Source organism: Haliotis cracherodii, unplaced genomic scaffold (assembly GCF_022045235.1).
Source record: "Haliotis cracherodii isolate W230 unplaced genomic scaffold, xgHalCrac1.p SCAF_19, whole genome shotgun sequence".
In the NCBI taxonomy this organism is placed as follows: Eukaryota; Metazoa; Mollusca; class Gastropoda; order Lepetellida; family Haliotidae; genus Haliotis; species Haliotis cracherodii.
The window spans coordinates 17,688,257-17,710,056 of record NW_027266274.1 but is presented as its reverse complement, the minus strand read 5'-3'; the positions used below and the strand labels follow the sequence as shown (position 1 = coordinate 17,710,056).

General features: G+C 43.3%; 1 protein-coding gene across 1 annotated transcript; it reads left to right on the top strand.

Annotated features, from left to right (window-relative positions):
* Positions 1 to 1,067: 1,067 nt before the first annotated feature.
* On the top strand, positions 1,068 to 21,542 carry LOC139466818 (uncharacterized). Its single transcript, XM_071248516.1, is given in 6 exon segments — positions 1,068 to 1,142; positions 5,981 to 8,529; positions 10,747 to 10,801; positions 11,160 to 11,243; positions 11,409 to 17,975; positions 17,978 to 21,542. Coding segments are annotated over 5 exon segments (10,461 nt in total). The 5' UTR covers positions 1,068 to 1,142; positions 5,981 to 6,045; the 3' UTR covers positions 19,249 to 21,542.
* The last annotated feature ends 258 nt before the right edge of the window (positions 21,543 to 21,800 follow it).

Sequence of the window (21,800 nt, the reverse complement as noted above, 5' to 3'; positions counted from 1 at the left end):
TCAGCATATTGGCCCAATGTGTGTTCAATATCGTGTAGAAGTATACCTTTTATATCTTCATTATTACGAATCATGATACCGAGAATTTCAGCTACGAAAAGAAACAAATAGGGGGAAATTGGGTCACCCTGTCTACAACCTCTTTCATTCATGAAAAATTTAGAGAGGTAGCCATTTTGGACAATACAAGAAGAGGCATTAGATATGAGTATATGTATCCATTTGATCATATTTGGCCCAAAGCCAAATTTTTCCAGAACGAGGAAAATAAAATCTTTATTCACGGTGTCGAACGCTTTCTCAAAATCAATGAGTATCAACGTACCTTTTTTGTCAAGTCTCTTAGTTTCAAATATGATATCGTAAAGTAATCTAGTATTTTCACTTAAACATCTCCCAGGGATAAATCCTGATTGATTGCAATGAATTAATTTGTTTAAAGATTGCTTGATTCTATTAGTAATACAAGAGCTTAAAATCTTATATACAGCATTTAATAAAGTAATGGGACGCCAATTTTTTAATCTTTTTCTATCTTTATTTGCTTTTGGAATGCAAGTAATCACGCCCCAGTTCATAGTAGAAGTCACAGAGTTAGAGTGGTAAGCGTGATTTAAGTATCTCCATATCCAGACTCTTAAATCTTTCCAGAAAAATTTAAAGAAGTCAATTGGGAAGCCATCAAGACCTGGGCTCTTATTATTTTTCATTGCAAGTGTAGCTTTACCAATTTCGTTTAAGGATAACGGCTGTTCAAAGGCTTGTTGCATATCAATCTCTAGTTTTGGAACTTTAAAATAGTTAAATCAGTGCAAATAATATCCTCACACAGGACAATGATCTTCAGTACAAAGAAGACACCATCTCATGAGTGAGTAAAAATTTAACGTCGCATCGGCATTATTCTAACCCATGAAAGTCTACACAAGACAAAGTTTATACCCCAACATACACCGCCGGCCATCTGACATGAAGCTTGAACCACTTCACTTGGCTGCAGGTGTGGGACTCATCTAAAACAAGACTTATCGTGTTGCTGTACAAGTTACCTCCCCTCCTACCTCTACACAGAAAGTAGGATTTACTTCCTTGTTACGTGGACAAGACAGACATTCCCCTGCACGTTCTTCACGTCTTACCAGGTAAACAATACAAATAACGATGACTGTGGCATAAACAACCTTCATTCGTTCACTTTTCTGTGTAGACAATATAGACACAAACTGATTTAAGACCTTGAGAGTTTATATTAAAGGGTTTATACTTAGAAACAACAACGCATCGTTCTATCAATAGTTTAGGGTTCCATTTGACAATCTAAACAACAAATTTTACAGTTCACACTGATTTTTATATGTAACCAATATAATTGATTATTATCACACAGGACAGTTATTTTCAGGATAAATGTTCGTGCCTTATTCTTCCCCGCCCTGAACGCAGGGACGTTAATGGGTTAGAGTGTTTTTGACTGAAGGAGCGCGCATTGATCTGGGCATGTTTTAACCTGCCACATTCTGTTTCGTAATGGAGACAATGTATGCAATTTGTTGATTTTGTTCATTTAGGGGTAATATATCTCTTCGCTAAAGTTAACCGGTCTATATTTTGTAAGAATAAACTATTAAGTATTATCCCCTTTAGCTATATCTTGGTATTGAGCTTTATCACGCACTGGCCTTGCAATGCTGTACTTCGTATCTTATTCAAGCTGTAAGCTGCCGCGGGTTTGAAGGGCGAGTGATTATACGCATGAATAGCTCTATTGCGCACTACCGTTCAGTGTATGGTACGTTATTCGGGCTGCCAGGGAGGCGGTCATGTCAAACATGCAGGTGACGCGCACTCAATCTTTCTCCCTTCACAATGCTTTTGCAACTGCAGTCCGTTTGACTCCAAATGCGAACGATGAATTGCAAAATAACTCGAAATCCAGAAAAGTGTATGAAACATCAATACGGTACTTGACCATGAATACCCTGTACCCAACAAAATCTGAATTTTGTTTATTTTAAGACCCATAACGGATGAAGTTCTTTAAGAAACTATCATGTAATTTTGAAATAGAAATGTGTACATGACACATAGGGGGGACAAACCGTGGAAGGCACAGCGCAAGCACGCATGCACTGCACGTTCTGTGGTAGGGGAAATGACAGAGCGTAAGAGGGGCCGTCTCATGATAATTTCAGTAGCAATCTGACTCATTCATGCCATTGATCTCGTCGTCGGAACTGCTGATGCTTGAACCGACTGCCACTATTATAGGTTGGACTGTTGCTGGCCGTAGTCCATCTCGTGACCAATAACGTGGCTGTATCTCGTCAACGACTGTGGCCACACAACGCCTCCATGTTTCTACTGTTACCCGACCAAGGGATTTCTTTACGAGTTGTTCAACGTCTCGTAATTTGAACGTTGTGTTCGATCGTTCAACGTCACCCTTGACGATGCCCCATACCAACTCGACTGGATTCAGGTCGCAGTGATAAGTTGGCAGTCGTAAGACAGCGTGACCCTGACGCTTGATGTAACTGTCAACTTTATACAGGGGGTCAGGTTTCATATTTTTGATGATTTCACAGAGCTGTGGTTTCGTCGCTCGAGAAGGAAAGGTAATGTTCCTCCGTTGAAGCCAAGTAACCATGTCTCCTTTACGGTTATTAGAGGTTGGAGGTTGCTTTCTGGATCCTGCACACAATGAGAGACTTGGTAGGCAAAGCAGGGACTAATTTATCTTTCACCCACTCCAGAAATACATTGCCGTTCATTTCTGTGTGGTAGTCCCTGTTGTCTTTGGCCTTGGCTCTAAAGACGAGGTCACAGTCTGGGAGAAAACCCTGACTAGCAGAACCAGCATGGAGAACTATGAATCTTTCACCCTTTCCCATTGGTAACTTTCTACCAGACTCCTTACAGTCACCACTGGGTACCCACTGACTGCTGGCTGTGTGTGGCGCATTTACCCATGTCTCATCTAAGAAGACGGGCTCATATCCTTCTTCACGTTTCTGCTTGATGGTACGAAGGTAATGATTTCGGAGACGAACAATGTCAGACCGTTCACACAACACAGCCCTATTTTCTCCAGTTATCTTTTTGTATTTGTAACCAAATGTATGCAACACCTGTACTTTGTAACATGTAAATCATGGTCAGTTTCAATGTGTTTCTTCAAAATTCTTAGGGACAGGTACTTATTTTCTGAGTGCAGTTTAACAATTCCACGTCTGACTTGATCCCTTTGAAAACTGTTTAATTTATCAACCTTGCGTGGTTTTGACGTGTTCCCTCCCTCCTTGGCCTGACTTTTTGTATCTCGTCGACTGACAACATTTTTAAGTTTCTGAGGGGACATACCAAGAGCTGTTGAAGCTCGTTTTAAGAATTTATTAATTGCATAAAAAGGGTTTGCTCTTTCTGCTTCACTTCTAAAGAAATCATACACATTCAACATCAACTGTTTTTAACATCTGCTGAGTAGCGCATCTTGTCATTGAATGAACACGGTCACTGTGTAGCACGTGCAGAACGTGCTTGCGCTGTTCCTTCCACGGTCCACCCCCCCCCCCCTACGTGTCATGTACACATTTCTATACAAAATTACATGATAGTTTCTTAAAGAACTTCATCCGTTATGGGTCTTAAAATAAACAAAATTCAGATTTTGTGGGATCCAGGGTTTTCATGGTCAAGTACCGTAATGTTTCATACACTTTTCTGGATTTCGAGTTATTTTGCAATTCATCGTTCTCATTTGGAGTCAAACGGTTTGTAATTGTTCAGCACGATGAAATACCAGGTCTATACAGTATGACTGTTCAATAAACAACACATGTCAAACAAGTGGTTTGATATGAGAACTTTGTAATTATTTGTCTTGATATTGTCATGTATGGTGCTTGCTCTGTGTGCAAAGTTGAGCACAGTATTGTTTCAAGTAATTCACTGTGTGTAATGCATGATTCAATCCCTTTACAACTCTACATGGTCGGTTGCTTTGACATTGTTGTTAACTTCCGGCAGAGATGGTCTGTAGAAATAATACGTTGCATGATATATTCACCATGTTGGGTTCAACATCGTAATATTCCTCTAAACATAAATCAAATCTAAACCGGAAGTAATCACAACACAAACCCTGCTAACCAAATGGAACCGTACACAACAGTAATTAATGAATGAGTGAGTGAGTTGGGTTTAACACCGCTTTTAACAGTATTCCAGTTATATCACGGCGTGTCAGCTTAATGTGGGAGGAAAGCCCGAAGTGATGCATGACTCAGACGTTTACCACTTTGGTGAAACCCACGAGCACGGGTATGGTGCTGATAAGCCTAGAAACTTAACCCGGGATTCGAACACACTGTCATAGGTTTCTGTCATGCACTGCACAGCGAAATGCATCTTAGACGACTGGGCCACCCATACCCCCGTACACAACTGTCACAAACTATCATACAACAAAGAATCATTAGATAAGATAAGATATTTATTACATAAAATTCCATGAAGAAACAGTGGCAATATACTACAACTACAAAATCTATGCACAGTAAGTTCAAACACACCGGTACATTCAACATACAAAGGAGGTACATTATAACAATTCCATTTTAAAACAAGCGCAGTATTATGAAATAAATAAATATGAATAAGAACCAAGATGGCGGGTGTTTTTCTCTCTCTCTCTCTCTCTCTCTCTCTCTCTCTCTCTCTGTCTCCCTCTCTCTCTGTCTCCCTCTCTCTCTTTCTCTCTCTCTCTCTCTCTCTCTCTCTCTCTCTCTCTCTCTCTCTCTAATTAGTGGATTAGTGATTATTAACTTTTGAGGATATCCGGATGGCGTCTTCTTGTCCGCAATCAAATACTTAGAGAGCAGACAAAGTGTTAATATTAGCCAATTTAAAAATCTCTTAGGATGCGAAAAAAATGATTTAGTTATGACGTAACCCTGGAACCATACCATGCTTGTCAAAGTCAAAATTGCCGCTCCAAAGTAAACCTTGACAGGTCTATTTATAGATGACCTAAGGTCACATGATATGCAACCGTGACGTCAGAAATCCAAGATGGCGACTGTAAACATGACTGACATGACTGACATGACTGACATGACTCAAGTTGGAATTTACTGCTTATTTGATTCTGTAACTTGGAAAAACACTGCTTAAATTAAGGTATGTCATCCTTGTAACGCGCAACATGATGCTAGTACCATGGTTGAAATTAGTGTGATGGCTTGGAGTTTTGAATATCGGTTAACCTTGCCAGAACAGGAGGTTTTTTTTGTCTTCTACTTTTATTTTGCATAAATATTCTCATTCCTGACTCTGTAGGTACCACATGCAAATTACAATTTGTTATATCTTCTTGGTTAGGCATGTGTGCTTTATGACAGTACAGGTACAAAATGTCTTTGCACCGTGTTGATCCTCTGGATCAATGTTACCTTGTACACATACACTCATTCCAATTCATTTAGACCTTAATCAAAACGTGTATGACAAAACAGTTGAAGCACATCACTGAGCTTCAGGTGTGTGACTTGTTACCACCCTGCTTATACCGTCATACTTTGTTTCCCTTACCACTTGTGCCGCTACTACTACCACTACTACTACTACTCCTACTACTACTACTACTACTACTACTACTACTACTATTACTATTACTGGTCCATTTGCATTGCATGCTGAAAAAATACAACTTGAGTAATTGTTTTATATAAGTATTCTGAACACTAAATGTGATTCTTAACCCAGAAGAAACCATCAAGCCATATGTTAATGCCCCCCTGTGTTAGGGTGTAGTGACATTTAGTCATCACAGTCACCGAGTATGACCACCTGCTTCACCTTTAGCCTCCAAGCATGACGAGTAATAGAATGTTGGAACACTATTCTAACCCGGATCCTCACTGGGACTTCCCTGATTCTAATCAATCTCCTAAGGCATGGTTTGTTTCTTTGTTTGTTTCAGAGTCTTCTTCGTCATGTTCTTGGAATCTGAAATGCCTGCATCGAAGAAACTACAGCTTTTGAAGGATGGAAACTGACGACAACGTGCCACAAGATGGCGCTGTGGCAAGACCTTTCACAGATAATGTAGAGGGAAGTCAGCCACAGGGGAGACAACTCACTACAACATCAACACAAGATGGCGCTGTTGCTAGGCCTTTCACAGATAATGTAGCTGCCACAGAGGGAAATCAGCAGCAGGGGAGACAACTCACTACAACATCAACACAAGATGGCGCTGTGGCTAGACCTTCCACAGATAATGTAGCTGCCACAAAGGGAAGTCAGCAACAGGGGAGACAACTCACTACAACATCAACACAAGATGGCGCTGTGGCTAGACCTTCCACAGATACTGTAGCTGCCACAGAGGGAAGTCAGCAGCAGGGGAGACAACTCACTACAACATCAACACAAGATGGCGCTGTGGCTAGACCTTCCACAGATACTGTAGCTGCCACAGAGGCAAGTCAGCAACAGGGGAGACAACTCACTACAACATCAACACAAGATGGCGCTGTGGCTAGACCTTCCACAGATAATGTAGCTGCCACAGAGGGAAGTCAGCAACAGGGGAGACAACTCACTACAACATCAACACAAGATGGCGCTGTGGCTAGACTTTTCACAGATAATGTAGCTGCCACAGAGGGAAGTCATCCACATGGGAGACAACTCACTACAATATCAACACAAGATGGCGCTGTGGCTAGACCTTTCACAGATAATGTAGCTGCCACAGAGGGAAGTCAGCAACAGGGGAGACAACTCACTACAACATCAACACAAGATGGCGCTGTGGCTAGGCCTTTCACAGATACTGTAGCTGCCACAGAGGGAAGTCAGCAACAGGGGAGACAACTCACTACAACATCAACACAAGATGGCGCTGTGGCTAGACCTTACACAGATAATGTAGCTGCCACAGAGGGAAGTCAGCAACAGGGGAGACAACTCACTACAACATCAACACAAGATGCCACTGTGGCTAGACCTTCCACAGATAATGTAGCTGCCACAGAGGGAAGTCAGCAACAGGGGAGACAACTCACTACAACATCAACACAAGATGGCGCTGTGGCTAGACCTTTCACAGATACTGTAGCTGCCACAGAGGGAAGTCAGCCACAGGGGAGACAACTCACTACAACATCAACACAAGATGGCGCTGTGGCTAGACCTTTCACAGATAATGTAGCTGCCACAGAGGGAAGTCATCCACAGGGGAGACAACTCACTATAATATCAACACAAGATGGCGCTGTGGCTAGACCTTACACAGATAATGTAGCTGCCACAGAGGGAAGTCAGCAACAGGGGAGACAACTCACTACAACATCAACACAAGATGGCGCTGTGGCTAGACCTTTCACAGATAATATAGCTGCCACAGAGGGAAGTCAGCAACAGGGGAGACAACTCACTACAACATCAACACAAGATGGCGCTGTGGTCGGACCTTCCACTAATACTGTAGCTGCCACAGAGGGAAGTCATCCACAGGGGAGACAACTCACTACAATATCAACACAAGATGGCGCTGTGGCTAGACCTTTCACAGATAATGTAGCTGCCACAGAGGGAAGTCAGCAACAGGGGAGACAACTCACTACAACATCAACACAAGATGGCGCTGTGGCTAAACCTTCCACAGATACTGTAGCTGCCACAGAGGCAAGTCAGCAGCAGGGGAGACAACTCACTACAACATCAACACAAGATGGCACTGTGGCTAGACCTTACACAGATACTGTAGCTGCCACAGAGGGAAGTCAGCAACAGGGGAGACAACTCGCTACAACATCAACACAAGATGGCGCTGTGGCTAGACCTTACACAGATACTGTAGCTGCCACAGAGGGAAGTCAGCAACAGGGGAGACAACTCACTACAACATCAACACAAGATGGCGCTGTGGCTAGACCTTTCACAGATAATGTAGCTGCCACAGAGGGAAGTCAGCAACAGGGGAGACAACTCACTACAACATCAACACAAGATGGCGCTGTGGCTAGACCTTTCACAGATAATGTAGCTGCCACAGAGGGAAGTCATCCACAGGGGAGACAACTCACTACAATATCAACACAAGATGGCGCTGTGGCTAGACCTTACACAGATAATGTAGCTGCCACAGAGGGAAGTCAGCAACAGGGGAGACAACTCACTACAACATCAACACAAGATGGCGCTGTGGCTAGACCTTTCACAGATAATGTAGCTGCCACAGAGGGAAGTCAGCAACAGGGGAGACAACTCACTACAACATCAACACAAGATGGCGCTGTGGTCGGACCTTCCATTAATACTGTAGCTGCCACAGAGGGAAGTCATCCACAGGGGAGACAACTCACTACAATATCAACACAAGATGGCGCTGTGGCTAGACCTTTCACAGATAATATAGCTGCCACAGAGGGAAGTCAGCAACAGGGGAGACAACTCACTACAACATCAACACAAGATGGCGCTGTGGCTAGACCTTCCACAGATACTGTAGCTGCCACAGAGGCAAGTCAGCAACAGGGGAGACAACTCACTACAACATCAACACAAGATGACGCTGTGGCTAGACCTTCCACAGATACTGTAGCAGCCACAGAGGCAAGTCAGCAACAGGGGAGACAATTCACTACAACATCAACACAAGATGGCGCTGTGGCTAGACCTTTCACAGATAATGTAGCTGCCACAGAGGGAAGTCAGCAACATGGGAGACAACTCACTACAACATCAACACAAGATGGCACAGTGGCTAGACCTTACACAGATAATGTAGCTACCACAGAGGCAAGTCAGCAACAGGGGAGACAACTCACTACACCATCAACACAAGATGGCACTGTGGCTAGACCTTACACAGATACTGTAGCTGCCACAGAGGGAAGTCAGCAGCAAGGGAGACAACTCGCTACAACATCAACACAAGATGGCGCTGTGGCTAGACCTTACACAGATACTGTAGCTGCCACAGAGGGAAGTCAGCAACATGGGAGACAACTCACTACAACATCAACTCAAGATGTCGCTGTGGTCGGACCTTCCACTAATACTGTAGATGTTGCAGAAGGAAGTCAGCCACAGGGGAGAGAACTCAATACATCAACACAAGATGGCGCTGCGGCAATACCATTCACAGATACTGTAGCTGCCCTAGAGGGAAGTCAGCAACAGGGGAGACAACTCAATACATCAACACAAGATGGCGCTGTGGCTAGACCTTCCACAGATACTGTAGCTGCCACAGAGGCAAGTCAGCAACAGGGGAGACAACTCACTACAACATCAACACAAGATGGCGCTGTGGCTAGACCTTCCACAGATAATGTAGCTGCCACAGAGGCAAGTCAGCCACAGGGGAGACAACTCACTACAACATCAACACAAGATGGCGCTGTGGCTAGACCTTCCACAGATACTGTAGCAGCCACAGAGGCAAGTCAGCAGCAGGGGAGACAACTCACTACAACATCAACACAAGATGGCGCTGTGGCTAGACCTTTCACAGATAATGTAGCTGCCACAAAGGGAAGTCAGCAACAGGGGAGACAACTCACTACAACATCAACACAAGATGGCGCTGTGGCTAGACCTTCCACAGATACTGTAGCAGCCACAGAGGCAAGTCAGCAACAGGGGAGACAACTCACAACAACATCAACACAAGATGGCGCTGTGGCTAGACCTTACACAGATAATGTAGCTGCCACAGAGGGAAGTCAGCAACAAGGGAGACAACTCACTACAACATCAACACAAGATGGCACTGTGGCTAGGCCTTTCACAGATACTGTAGCTGCCACAGAGGAAAGTCAGCAACAGGGGAGACAACTCACTACAACATCAACACAAGATGGCACTGTGGCTAGACCTTACACAGATACTGTACCTGCCACAGAGGGAAGTCAGCTGCAGGGGAGACAACTCGCTACAACATCAACACAAGATGCCACTGTGGCTAGACCTTACACAGATACTGTAGCTGCCACAGAGGGAAGTCAGCAGCAGGGGAGACAACTCGCTACAACATCAACACAAGATGGCGCTGTGGCTAGACCTTACACAGATACTGTAGCTGCCACAGAGGGAAGTCAGCAACATGGGAGACAACTCACTACAACATCAACTCAAGATGTCGCTGTAGTCGGACCTTCCACTAATACTGTAGATGTTGCAGAAGGAAGTCAGCCACAGGGGAGAGAACTCAATACATCAACACAAGATGGCGCTGCGGCAATACCATTCACAGATACTGTAGCTGCCCTAGAGGGAAGTCAGCCACAGGGGAGAGAACTCAATACATCAACACAAGATGGCGCTGTGGTCGGACATTCCACAAATATTGTAGATGTTGCAGAAGGAAGTCAGCAACAGGGGAGACAACTCAATACATCAACACAAGATGGCGCTGATGCTAGACCTTCCACAGATACTGTAGCTGCCACAGAGGCAAGTCAGCAGCAGGGGAGACAACTCACTACAACATCAACACCAGATGGCGCTGTGGCTAGGCCTTACATAGATACTGTAACTGCCACAGAGGGAAGTCAGCAGCAGGGGAGACAACTCACTACAACATCAACACCAGATCGCACTGTGGCTAGACCTTACACAGATAATGTAGCTGTCACAGAGGGAAGTCAGCAGCAGGGGAGACAACTCACTACAACATCAACACCAGATGGCGCTGTGGCTACACCTTTCACAGATACTGTAGCTACCACAGAGGGAAGTCAGCAGCAGGGGGCACAGTCCATTTCCACAACCACCCACAACTACTTTGGTGAGGCTGAATGCAGAATCTGACTTAGTTTTCTTTTTGAGGAAAATAAAAGGAGGCCTGGGATCATCTAGGCACCATAATTCACTGTGTAGAGTTCCGTCCAATGATTGTTGACGGAATCCTGTGATCTTTTGTTTAAATTTATATGTTGATTATGTTCCACGCTTTTTCTAGAATCAGAACTGTACTTTTGGGTAAGCATCTAAGACTTGCATCATTTCCCTCATTTAGTTGGCATCCCTTACTCACTCACTCACTTCGGTGGAGAGCCTGCAACATGTAAACAAAACAAAGAATCTGACTAGAAGATGTTTTATTTCAGTGGAATACACCCTAACTTCATTTATTTTTGCTCCAGGTTCTACAGTTTCACATTACGACCTGTCCAATTCCTCTAACGTGGCAATGGGGGATGGCAGACATCAAGGCTGTATATCTCAAGGTAGGAGAGGCAATGAAACAACCCATTGTGAATAGCTTTACATGTTATTCAGAACTAAGCTCATAACCTGAGGTTTAGCAAACACGGAATTACAATTTAAGTTTTTAAATAGAAAAGGAAATATGATGTTTATATACGCATTATATTTGATGTCATTGTTTTCAGAGTGTCTCAGTGTTAGGATCAACCAGCTCAGTGATATGTTTGTGGAAACCCACGCTCTTGACAAAGCAAAAGAACTTCTGAAAAGACACAACCACGTGGCCATCTGCGGAGCCCCTGGAGACGGGAAAACTAGTGCTGCTCTAAGGATCTGTGAAGCGTATATGAAGAAAAAGTATCAAGTATTGTTTGTTGAAAGTATTGAAGAGTTTGACAGTGATGTCGTCATTAAGCGAAAGTGTGACATGCTGGTTGTGTTTGACGATGTCTTTGGCTCTGTTGCATTTCCAAGCAGCTTGGAGAAGATACACAAAATATTCAATGCCTTGGTTGATGTTTTACTGTGCTTTACAAGAAACAAGGAACTGAAAGCCAAGGAAAAACAACCCCAGAAGAAAATTAACAAAAGAAGGAAGAAGGAAGATGAGAAGCAATGTGAAGATGAAAAGACACCAGTGTGTAACTACAAGCTTCGCTTTATATTCACATCCAGAAGCTACAACTGGAATGAAGGATGTGCACGACTACATCAGTTCAAAGTAAATCTGTTTAAGCCGGAAGCCATTGTTGATATGATCAAGACTTGTTTAACCACAGAAGAAAAGAAACATATTCTGACATTGTTCAAATGTCAAATGTGCGATATCTCAAATAAGGACATGAAAACCATTATTCAGTTACAAGACAGCAGGTTTGGCTTTCCTCTGATCTGTAAACTGTACTGTACAAACCCAGCCTTCCAGATGTACAACATAATTGACTTCTTTCAGAAACCTGTGACCTACCTGAGAGGGGACCTTGACACCATTGTCCGTGAAGGCAGCAGCAGGTCGGCAGCTCTAGTTCTCCTCGTCCTGTGTGGAGGGAAATTGAACCTTGCCTCTTTTAAGGGGAAGGAGAAGAGTCTCACTGATCTGTTTCAGGTTGTAAAGGAGGATGTCGCGTCTTGCACTCGGACAGACATTGGCAGGGAGATCAGCAACTTTACTGGCACCTACTGTACAGTGGAGAATCATGTAGCCTCCTTCTCTCATCCATCCATCTATGATGCTGCAGCATGTGCCTTGGGGAATCTCAATGAAGATTTGTTACTGGAACATTGTTCCCTGCAGTTTTTATATGAAAGAGTGAGGCTGAACAAGAATGATCACCAGCAGACAACCCACACTGATGATGTCACAAACATGATCTACATCACCTCAAGTCTCCACCCGTTAGTGATCAGCAGATTGGTGGAGGGTGTCCGAGAAGGATGCTTCAGATGGACAGTAGGCCACCCTGTACTCAGCTGTGTTCAAATAGTCTCCGGGTTCTTGACACAGATGACGACAGACTTGCCTGATGTTGTTCACAGAAAAGATAGGAACTCAGGCGAATGTTTTCTATACTGGGTTTCACTGTCAACTTACCATTCACTGTTTGAACACACAGTGTCACTGATGTGTAGAGAGGGAAGCCTTTCACATTCTGTACTCGCTGACTTCTATGAGAGTATCATAGGCTGTACACAACATGGCAATCTCAGGCACCTGCAACATATTGCTGCTGTACTCAAACAACAAGGGGAATACGATGTAGACAGGAGAACAAAGGGAGAGAGGACTCTCCTGATGATTGCTGCTGAGGCAGGACAGTTGGGTGTGTTCAACTTCCTCCTCCAAGAAGGAGCTGATGTTTCAGCGACAGACAAAGATCATTATAACTGTCTTCATCTTTCATGTAAATCAGGAAGCAAAGATATAGTAAATGTTATCATTGAGAAGTTTCAACACCTGATCAATAACCGCGATGGTAAGGGAAATACCCCTGTTATGGTGTGTGCTGAGTCAGGGCAGGTTGAAATCCTCAAGTTCCCTGTTTCAAACAAAGCAGATCTTACTCTCAGGAATGATGACAAGCTGAACGCTTTCCACATAGCATGTATCAACGACTATGTATCGGTTGTAGAGTATCTGCTGACATGTGAACACATAACCATAGACATGCGAGGAGGGTGGGGGCATCAAACAGCAGTTATGATGGCAGCTGAAGGAGGACACTATGATGCTTATAATCTGCTTGTGTTGGAGGGAGCTGATCTGTCACTTATTGATAGAGACAACATGGACTGCCTGATGTTGGCATGTAAGGGAGGTAATTCGGCTATGGTGAATCACCTCCTGTCATTGAAAACATTTAACATCAACAGACGAGGGTGGTGGCAACAAACAGCAGTTATGATCACAGCTGAAAGAGGAGACTATGATGTTTATAATCTTCTTGTTTTGGAGGGAGCTGATCTGTCACTTACTGATGAATACAACAGGGACTGCCTGATGTTGGCATGTAAGGGAGGTAACGTGTCTATAGTGAAACAACTCCTGTCCTTGAAAACATTTGACATCAACAGACGAGAAAGATCAAGGAAACAAACAGCAGTTATGATGGCAGCTGAAAAAGGACACATTGATGTTTATAATCTTCTTGTGTTGGAGGGAGCTGATCTGTCACTTACTGATGAAGACAACATGGACTGCCTGATGTTGGCATGTAAGGGAGGTAACGTGTCTATAGTGAAACACCTCCTGTCCTTGAAAACATTTGACATCAACAGACGATGGGTGTGGTCGAAACAAACAGCAGTTATGATGGCAGCTGAAAGAGGAGACTATGATGTTTATAATCTTCTTGTGTTGGAGGGAGCTGATCTGTCACTTACTGATGAAGACAACAGGGACTGCCTGATGTTGGCATGTGAGAGCGGTAACGTGTCTATAGTGAAACACCTCCTGTCCTTGAAAACTTTTGACATCAACAGACGTGGGGGGTGGTCGAAACAAACAGCAGTTATGATGGCAGCTGAAAGAGGATACCATGATGTTTATAATCTTCTTGTGTTTGAGGGAGCTGACCTGTCACTTGCTGATGAATACAACAGGGACTGCCTGATGTTGGCATGTGAGGGAGGTAACGTCTCTATAGTGAAACACCTCCTGTCCTTGAAAAAATTTGACATCAACAGACGTAGGGGGTGGTCGAAACCAACAGCAGTTATGATCACAGCTGGAAGAGGACACTATGATGTTTATAATCTTCTTGTGTTTGAGGGAGCTGATCTGTCACTTGCTGATGAATACAACATGGACTGCCTGATGTTGGCATGTGAGGGAGGTAACGTGTCTATAGTGAAACATCTCCTGTCCTTGAAAACATTTGACATCAACAGACGAGGGGGGTTAAGGAAACAAACAGCCGTTATGATGGCAGCTGAAAGAGGACTCTATGATGTTTATAATCTTCTTGTGTTGGAGGGAGCTGACCTGTCACTTGCAGATGAAGACAACAGGGACTGCCTGATGTTGGCATGTGAGAGCGGTAACGTGTCTATAGTGAAACATCTCCTGTCCTTGAAAACACTTGACATCAACAGACGAGAGGGGTTAAGGAAACTAACAGCAGTTATGATGACAGCTGGAAGAGGAGACTATGATGTTTATAATCTTCTTGTGTTGGAGGGAGCTGATCTGTCACTTACTGATGAATACAACAGGGACTGCCTGATGTTGGCATGTAAGGCAGGTAACGTGTCTATAGTGAAACAACTCCTGTCCTTGAAAACATTTGACATCAACAGACGAGAAAGATCAAGGAAACAAACAGCAGTTATGATGGCAGCTGAAAAAGGACACATTGATGTTTATGATCTTCTTGTGTTGGAGGGAGCTGATCTGTCACTTGCTGATGAAGACAACAGGGACTGCCTGATGTTGGCATGTAAGAGCGGTAACGTGTCTATAGTGAAACAACTCCTGTCCTTGAAAACATTTGACATCAACAGACGATGGGTGTGGTCGAAACAAACAGCAGTTATGATGGCAGCTGAAAGTGGAGACTATGATGTCTGTAATCTTCTTGTGTTGGAAGGAGCTGATCTGTCACTTACTGATGAAGACAACAGGGACTGCCTGATGTTGGCATGTGAGGGAGGTAACGTGTCTATAGTGAAACACCTCCTGTCCTTGAAAACATTCGACATCAACAGACGTGGGGGGTGGTCGAAACAAACAGCAGTTATGATGGCAGCTGAAAGAGGAGACTATGATGTCTGTAATCTTCTTGTGTTGGAGGGAGCTGATCTGTCACTTACTGATGAAGACAACAGGGACTGCCTGATGTTGGCATGTAAGGGAGGTAACGTGTCTATAGTGAAACAACTCCTGTCCTTGAAAACATTTGACATCAACAGACGAGAAAGATCAAGGAAACAAACAGCAGTTATGATGGCAGCTGAAAAAGGACACATTGATGTTTATAATCTTCTTGTGTTGGAGGGAGCTGATCTGTCACTTGCTGATGAATACAACAGGGACTGCCTGATGTTGGCATGCGAGGGAGGTAACGTGTCTATAGTGAAACACCTCCTGTCCTTGAAAAAAATTGACATCAACAGACGATGGGTGTGGTCGAAACAAACAGCAGTTATGATGGCAGCTGAAAGAGGATACCATGATGTTTATAATCTTCTTGTGATGGAGGGAGCTGATCTGTCACTTACTGATGAATGCAACAGGGACTGCCTGATGTTGGCATGTAAGAGCGGTAACGTGTCTATAGTGAAACAACTCCTGTCCTTGAAAACATTTGACATCAACAGACGATGGGTGTGGTCGAAACAAACAGCAGTTATGATGGCAGCTGAAAGTGGAGACTATGATGTCTGTAATCTTCTTGTGTTGGAAGGAGCTGATCTGTCACTTACTGATGAAGACAACAGGGACTGCCTGATGTTGGCATGTGAGGGAGGTAACGTGTCTATAGTGAAACACCTCCTGTCCTTGAAAACATTCGACATCAACAGACGTGGGGGGTGGTCGAAACAAACAGCAGTTATGATGGCAGCTGAAAGAGGAGACTATGATGTCTGTAATCTTCTTGTGTTGGAGGGAGCTGATCTGTCACTTACTGATGAAGACAACAGGGACTGCCTGATGTTGGCATGTAAGGGAGGTAACGTGTCTATAGTGAAACAACTCCTGTCCTTGAAAACATTTGACATCAACAGACGAGAAAGATCAAGGAAACAAACAGCAGTTATGATGGCAGCTGAAAAAGGACACATTGATGTTTATAATCTTCTTGTGTTGGAGGGAGCTGATCTGTCACTTGCTGATGAATACAACAGGGACTGCCTGATGTTGGCATGCGAGGGAGGTAACGTGTCTATAGTGAAACACCTCCTGTCCTTGAAAAAAATTGACATCAACAGACGATGGGTGTGGTCGAAACAAACAGCAGTTATGATGGCAGCTGAAAGAGGATACCATGATGTTTATAATCTTCTTGTGATGGAGGGAGCTGATCTGTCACTTACTGATGAATGCAACAGGGACTGCCTGATGTTGGCATGTGAGAGCGGTAACGTGTCTATAGTGAAACATCTCCTGTCCTTGAAAACATTTGACATCAACAGTCGTGGGGGGATAAGGAAACAAACAGCAGTGATGATGGCAGCTGAAAAAAGACACTATGATATTTATAATCTTCTTGTGTTAGAGGGAGCTGATCTGTCACTAACTGATGAATACAACAGGGATTGCCTGATGTTGGCATGTAAGGGAGGTAACGTCTCTATAGTGAAACACCTCCTGTCCTTGAAAACATTTGACATCAACAGAGGTGGTGGATCACAGAAACTAACAGCAGTTATGATGGCAGCTGAAAGTGGACACTATGATGTTTATGATCTTCTTGTGTTGGAGGGAGCTGATCTGTCACTAACTGATGAAGACAACATGGACTGCCTGATGTTGGCATGTGAGGGAGGTAACGTGTCTATAGTGAAACACCTCCTGTCCTTGAAAACATTTGACATCAACAGAGGTGGTGTATCACAGAAACTAACAGCAGTTATGATGGCAGCTGAAAGTGGACACTATGATGTTTATGATCTTCTTGTGTTGGAGGGCGCTGATCTGTCACTTACTGATGAATACAACATGGACTGCCTGATGTTGGCATGTGAGGGAGGTAACGTGTCTATAGTGAAACATCTCCTGTCCTTGAAAACATTTGACATCAACAGACGAGGGGGGTTGTGGAATCAAACAGCAGTTATGTTGGCAACTGAAGGAGGACACTATGATGTTTATAATCTTCTTGTGTTTGAGGGAGCTGATCTGTCACTTACTGATGAAGACAACATGGACTGCCTACTGTTGGCATGTGAGGGAGGTAACGTGTCTATAATGAAACACCTCCTGTCCTTGAAAACATTTGACATCAACAGACGTGGGGGGTCACAGAAACAAACAGCAGCTATGATGGCAGCTGAAGAAAGACACTATGGTGTTTATAATCTTCTTGTGTTGGAGGGAGCTGATCTGTCACTTACTGATGAAGACAACAGGGACTGCCTGATGTTGGCATGTGAGGGAGGTAACGTGTCTATAGTGAAACATCTCCTGTCCTTGAAAACATTCGACATCAACAGACGTGGGGGATCAAAGAAACAAGCAGCAGTTATGATGGCAGCTGAAAAAAGACACTATGGTGTTTATAATCTTCTTGTGTTGGAGGGAGCTGATCTGTCACTTCTGATGAAGACAACATGGACTGCCTGATGTTGGCATGTGAGGGAGGTAACGTGTCTATAGTGAAACATCTCCTGTCCTTGAAAACATTTGACATCAACAGACGTGGGGGGTGGTCGAAACAAACAGCAGTTATGATGGCAGCTGAAAGAGGACACTATGATGTGTACAATCTTCTTGTGTTTGAGGGAGCTGATCTGTCACTTACTGATGAAGACAACATGGACTGCCTGATGTTGGCATGTGAGGGAGGTAACGTGTCTATAGTGAAACATCTCCTGTCCTTGAAAACATTTGACATCAACAGACGTGGGGGGTGGTCGAGACAAACATCAGTTATGATGGCAGCTGAAGGAGGACACTATGATGTGTACAATCTTCTTGTGTTTGAGGGAGCTGATCTGTCACTAACTGGTGAATACAACAGGGACTGCCTGATGTTGGCATGTGAGGGAGGTAACGTGTCTGTAGTGAAACATCTCCTGTCCTTGAAAACATTTGACATTAACAGACAAGATAGATCAAAGAAACAAACAGCAGTTATGATGGCAGCTGAAAGTGGACACTATGATGTTTATGATCTTCTTGTGTTGGAGGGAGCTGATCTGTCACTTACTGATGAAGACAACATGGACTGCCTGATGTTGGCATGTGAGGGAGGTAACGTGTCTATAGTGAAACAACTCCTGTCCTTGAAAACATTTGACATCAACAGACGTGGGGGGTTGTGGAATCAAACAGCAGTTATGTTGGCAACTGAAGGAGGACACTATGATGTTTATCATCTTCTTGTGTTGGAGGGAGCTGATCTGTCACTTACTGATGAAGACAACATGGACTGCCTACTGTTGGCATGTGAGGGAGGTAACGTGTCTATAGTGAAACATCTCCTGTCCTTGAAAACATTTGACATCAACAGACGTGGGGGATCACAGAAACTAACAGCAGTTATGATGGCAGCTGAAAAAAGACACTATGGTGTTTATAATCTTCTTGTGTTGGAGGGAGCTGATCTGTTACTAACTGATGAAGACAACAGGGACTGCCTGATGTTGGCATGTGAGGGAGGTAACGTGTGTATAGTGAAACACCTCCTGTCCTTGAAAACATTTGACATTAACAGACAAGATAGATCAAAGAAACAAACAGCAGTTATGATGGCAGCTGAAAGAGAACACTATGATGTCTGTAATCTTCTTGTGTTGGAGGGCGCTGATCTGTCACTAACCGATGAAGACAACAATGAATGTGGGCATGTGAGGGAAGCAGCGTGACCATAGTGAATCACCTCCTTTGAAGTGTTTCAGTTTGACAAGGACCCAGTCACGGGAATAAACACTAAAATTTTTGACATGCTACCGGAGTCCTGAGTGCAATAATCACTACCCAAGACACAAAAGAAACAAGCCATGGTTTACAGGATGTGTTTTAAAGATAAATATTTTCGTAAATTATACGCGTGTGTCCTTGTAATCATGAAGGATACTAAACCATTCGTAACCATGGAGATTCGTACCCAACGAAAATGGCTAACCTGTAACAAAAAGTCTCGCCAGATTCGTATCTGTTTTGGTGCTGTCATGTTTTATTTGGCTTGCCCGGACCCTAATTTGAAGGATCGGTATCCAGATTGGGATTACCCATACCCATTTAGGTTTTTAAAGCAAAATGCCCGAAACTGGATTGCTTTAACAGGTACAGAGCATGAAAACGTGTTTCTTATCATTTATTCAACACTTAATTCTCATATATTCTGACCTGCACTTTCATAGCAATCTGTTCATTGCACTATAACATTTCCAAAATTCATTCTCTTTTACATTTCAAACATTCGCCCGGTATACGTTTCTGAACTTTTTCATTATACTATACAAACATTCATTGATTTTACGTTTGAAAATTCATTGATTTTACGTTTCAAAAATTCATTCATTCATTGGTTAATGAACAATCAACCAATTCACTCGATCAATGTCCGTTGTTTGTCTTCAAGTGGCTTTACTTGCTCAACTCAATCAATGTCCGTGGTTTGTCTTCAAGTGGCCTGAAGTGCTCAACTCAATCAATGTCTGTGGTTTGTCTTCAAGCGGCTTTAATTGCTCAACTTAATCAGTGTCCGTGGTTTGTCTTCAAGTGGCCTGAAGTGCTCAACTCAATCAATGTCTGAGGTTTGTCTTCAAGTGGCCTGAAGTGCTCAACTCAATCAGTGTCTGTGGTTTGTGATATTAGTCCTCAAGTGGCCTCGTCACCTAGAGAGCTGCAGTCTGAAAGCTGATATCTCTCTCTGCTGGTATTTATACTAGCTTCTGAAAGGTTTGCCTTGGTGTGACAAATCATGTGTAGTTTCATTGGGTACGGATTCGCCTTTTGGGGGAGAAGGAGTCATCCAGCTGATTAGAAACAAGTGGGTACGGGTATCCAACACTTGGGTACGAGTCATCCAGCTGATTAGAAACAAGTGGGTACAGGATGTCCAACGCTTGGGTACGAGTCATTCAGTTGATTAGGAACAAGTGTCTACGGGTATCCAACACTCGGGTACGAGTTATCCAGTTGTTTAGGAACAAGTGGGTACGGGTTGTCCAACACTTGGGTACGAGTCATCCAGTTGATTAGGAACAAGTGTCTACGGGTATCCAACACTTGAGTACGAGCCATCCAGTTGATTAGGAACGAGTGGGTACAGCTTGTGCAACACTTGGGTCCGAGTCATCCAGTTGTTTAGGAACGAGTGGGTACGGGTTGTCCGACACTTGGGTACGAGTCATCCAGTTGATTAGGAACAAGTGTCTACGGGTATCCAACACTTGAGTACGAGCCATCCAGTTGATTAGGAACGAGTGGGTACAGCTTGTGCAACACTTGGGTCCGAGTCATCCAGTTGATTAGGAACGAGTGGGTACTGACGCTATCTTGGTGTAAAATATTTTAAATTTAATTAATGTGGTTTTAAATAATTAATTGATGTATGTCATGTTACCATGTGATTATATATGTTCAATCTTTAGATGTATTTTAATGATGACATCGATGTTTGTCAGGGACTGTTTCTTGTCTACACTCTTGCATCATGGCTATTTTTAGAAAGTAAGTTGACATTTTGCCTTGATAAACAAAAACCTAATACACTAGTTATTGAATATTTCCTGATTCACTTCTTCCTCTAGCGTGTTTTAAAGTATATTTCACTTTGGATATTAAAGGTAATTAAACTTGATTGCACCGAATGACTAATTCCATCCGCTGTTTGTCATTTCTAAGGTTTCGGTGACCTGTCAATTATGTTTATGTTTGGCATAATGACTGTTAATAACTTGGATGTCCGTTTCCACATCAAAGTAATAGATTCATGATAAAGTAGTTTCCTGTTGTCTACACTATACATGCATTATTCAGTCACATAGGCATACAATGTATACGTTCCTATATCTCTTGCATTTGTACCTGTAATATGATATTCGTTCCCTGGTCTGACATACCTTGCCGACAATTCAGGGCAATATTGACAATATGTTTGTCCGTTTTTTCAGTTAGCATTTGTTAAGTATTTTAGTCCATCTTGTTACTGTCCGAATAATAACAGGACATGTAGGAGAACATCAATACCTGGAATGAGGGTTTATTTGCCGCTTGGTCTGAACCGTGCTTGTTCTTAATTTTGTCATCTCTGATATCAGCTCAAATCAGTTTGTTTATCATGTTTGATGTATTCGGTTGGTTGATTGGTTGGTTGTTTAACGTCGCACTCAGCAATATTCCATAAATATGACGGCGGTCTGTAAATAATCGAGTCTGGAACAGACAATCCAGTGAATGATATTATGAG